Raw genomic sequence first — 3,383 nt, forward strand, 5'->3', positions numbered from 1 at the left:
AAGAATATAATATAAGAAGAGAGTGGAAGGATAACACATAGCCAATCAAAATTGAGAACGCATGCGTGTGAAAAGGAAATAATTTTTAATAAAGCTGCCTGCAGAAAAGTTACAACTAAACTTACCAGCTAAATCTTGTTGATTGTTGCGATTTTTATTCTGTATTGAATGTCTGAAATATATTGATTAGAGTTTACTTTAAAATACTCATTTGTTTTTACTTACTTTCAAAAAATCGTTCAGCCAGAAATATTAATTAACAGTCCATATTTGTTTCAGATATTTCTTAAATAATGCGTAAAAGTGGAAATCATTGGTACACAGAATGATTGATGTGAAAAGGAAAATCAATGAAAAATGTACATAGCTAGGTTTTGTGTATATTCAGAGATCTATTGTAAATAATTTTTAATTTTATTGTTTTCATCTTATTTTCTTATAACAATTCAGACAAAATTGTTTATTGATCATTGATAACATAATTATTTCATTTTATATTTGTTTTTTTATTAGTATTCAGTATGGAAAAAAAATTATATTGCTTAATTTAATTTGTCGAATTTCAGTTACATATGTTTTTATCATATAATTTGCTTTTTGTCTGATTGAAACTAAAATATTTTGTCAGTTGACAGTATTGAAGCTAATTGGGCTATTACTTGCATTGGTAATTGCTTTTGAAATATTACTTAGCATCAACTTATTAATATTACATGTTTTAATTTATTTGCCATATTTTTAAGTATTTTATTTCACATTCAAAATTACTATCAATTAACTATTTAACACAGTGTATTATAGGTAAGTAAACAACTTTTAAACTACTTTTCTTTCATTGTGTGCCGTCAAATTTCGAAATTGTTAAAAGTGTGCCGTCACAAAAAAAGGTTCAGAATCACTACAATAGATCAACAAGGTAAAAACATACTTGAGGGTGCCCCTTGGCGAAATTGGCGACTTATGTTTGGCGCCATTTCTGTTTACTCGGAGCACCGTGGTAACAAGAATGGCGGCCAAAACATAATGATATTTCAATAAAACATTGGAAAATTTCAAAAAAACATGAACCAAAACTATATAAAATTTTAATGAACCCAATATAAGCAAAATTAATAAACCCATCCGCGTGCCTCCATTGCCTCATAAATTCGGCGAAATACAAATCGAAAATGGCGTCTGTGGTACCGGACTGGCGGTGACATTTTTTTGACAGTCATAAAAAGCTTTTTTTTATGACTGACCACATACCTTCGATCTTATTGACCAGAAGCAAAAGTAACCTTACCTACTTAGAACTAACGGACCTCTGAAATTACATATACCATTGAACATTTAAAAATAACGCTAAAATCTAAACTATCAAATATCCCTCAAATATAGTCTACCCGATCAACAATGATTTGAGTTAGGCTCTGCCGCGCGTGCTATGGATCTGTCGGACTAGGGATAAAAAACGCTCGAAGCGGAATAACGTAAAATAGGAGTTAAGAAAAATCTATGCATATTTTTAAAAATTGACACCTACCAGTTAAATCAATGGAAGAAATTAGTAATCTTTTTTTCGTTTCTAGCTACAATTTGCCCAGGTGCCCAATTTTTTATAAATAAAGTCTAGCTACAATTTCGTATACGGCTCGCTCAATACTAACAAGTTTTTGCAAATTTGCTTCTTGATTTACATTTGGAAGTAAAAATTGTTTTAGAGTTTTTATGCTTTGTATCGCTTGATAAGCTGTTGGCACGTCTTCTGTTATTTCATCGTCATCAGCACTATCGTCGGAATCAGGCATCAAATCACTTATGAAAAGGATTTCTGAAGTAATGATATCTGTGTCACAGTCGATGTAGGCATCATCGACTTCCGGAAGGTCCTCAACTACAGACACGCTACCTTCTTGTTCTCCTTCCAAAACAACAGCGCTCTCCTCCTCCGATATTGAAAATCCTGCTTTATTGAATCCATTGATTATGCACTTTCGGTCGACACTGTCCCAAGCTGAAGATATCAAATTAAGAGCCTCAAGAACATTAATTTTTGCCTTAGAAGCATCATGAAAGTCACCAGAATCAAGAAACATTAGAGATTTTCTAACCAGTTGCTTCCGGCAACTCTCTTTAAATGATCGTATAATTCCTAAATCCAGTGGTTGAAGTTTGCTCGTACAGTTAGCTGGAAAAAACTCTATTCGCACGTTTTTCAATTTAAGGTTTAAATGAGCAGTGCATTGGTCTAGGAATAAAATTATGTTGCGCTTTTGAAAATTCATTTTCTTATCCAGTTTTCGAAGTAAATTTTTAAATAATGCTTGCGTCATCCATGCTTTTTTGTTTGAAGTGTAATCGGTAGGAAAACTTTTGATATTTTTGAAACACCGTGGTTTCTCTGCTCTACCGATCACAAGAGGCGTTAACTTTTGGCTTCCATCGGCATTTGCACAGAGCAAAATAGTAAAGCGCATTTTTGAAAGCTTTCCTCCAATTGTCACCTTCAATTGTCAATGTCTTGTTTGGCAATAGGTTGAAAATCAGTCCCGTTTCGTCCGCATTAAATATGTCACTTGGATTATAGCCCTTTAATAAATTTGGCAGAGTTTCTTCTTTCCACTGTTACGCAATTGTCATATCCACACTATCGGATTCGCAACAGATAGATTTGAAGCATAAATTTTTCCTTTTTTTTAATTGATCGATCCAGCCATTTGATGCACTGAAGCCTTGGAGTTTAAGCCTTTCAGCAATTTCAAGCACCTTTACTCTCAGGATGGATCCATTTATAGGAATCCTTGCTGCTCTGGCTTCCTTGAACCAGTTCATTAAAATGTTTTCTAACTCATCATACGGAGATGTTTTAAGGGTTTTTCTCTTTTTGGCATATTTTCCGAGTTTTTCAGCGTTTAGTTCTACTGAAGCTTCTTGCTTTAAAATCATTTCCAAAGTTGAATAAGCAACACTCAAAGATTTAGCAAGATCAACTTTAGTGCCATGAAATTCTTTAGCTTTTTCGATGATTTCAGCCTTTTCGGCCAGAGAAAAGCATTTTCGTTTCGACATCTTCTTTCGAGAAAAGAAAACGATGACTGAGGTTTCGAAAATGAGAAAAAATGCTATAGCTTTCAAACTCAAGCAAAACCGACTGAAAATCTCATTTGTTATGCTAGCACGGAAAAATGAGTATAAAACCATTTCAAATAGAATTAAAAAAAATAATAATTTCTGTATGTAGCAAAACGCATCAAGCGGGATTTTCATAAAAGGGGTAACGCAAAATCCGGGATTTTTTAACATTATCGGTATAGGCAATTTTCACGGATCAGCAGAAAATGACGTAAGAAGCGGGATAACGTACGAAACGGACAACGTAAAATCGGGGTTCCACTGTATAT

The 3,383-nt window shown here is 33.5% G+C and overlaps 2 protein-coding genes across 2 annotated transcripts; both read right to left on the reverse strand.

Moving 5' to 3' along the window:
• Positions 1–1,598: 1,598 nt before the first annotated feature.
• LOC122270650 (tigger transposable element-derived protein 6-like) lies at positions 1,599–2,459 on the reverse strand. The gene has a single exon (XM_043048919.2). It carries the CDS (start codon positions 2,457–2,459, stop codon positions 1,599–1,601), a length of 861 nt encoding a protein of 286 aa, XP_042904853.2.
• Positions 2,460–2,607: 148 nt separating this feature from the next.
• LOC122270649 (major centromere autoantigen B-like) lies at positions 2,608–3,051 on the reverse strand. Its single transcript, XM_043048917.1, has one exon. It carries the CDS (start codon positions 3,049–3,051, stop codon positions 2,608–2,610), a length of 444 nt encoding a protein of 147 aa, XP_042904851.1.
• Between the last annotated feature and the right edge of the window lie 332 nt (positions 3,052–3,383).

The sequence above is a fragment of the Parasteatoda tepidariorum genome, chromosome 8 (genome assembly GCF_043381705.1).
Source record: "Parasteatoda tepidariorum isolate YZ-2023 chromosome 8, CAS_Ptep_4.0, whole genome shotgun sequence".
NCBI classification, from domain to species: domain Eukaryota; kingdom Metazoa; phylum Arthropoda; class Arachnida; order Araneae; family Theridiidae; genus Parasteatoda; species Parasteatoda tepidariorum.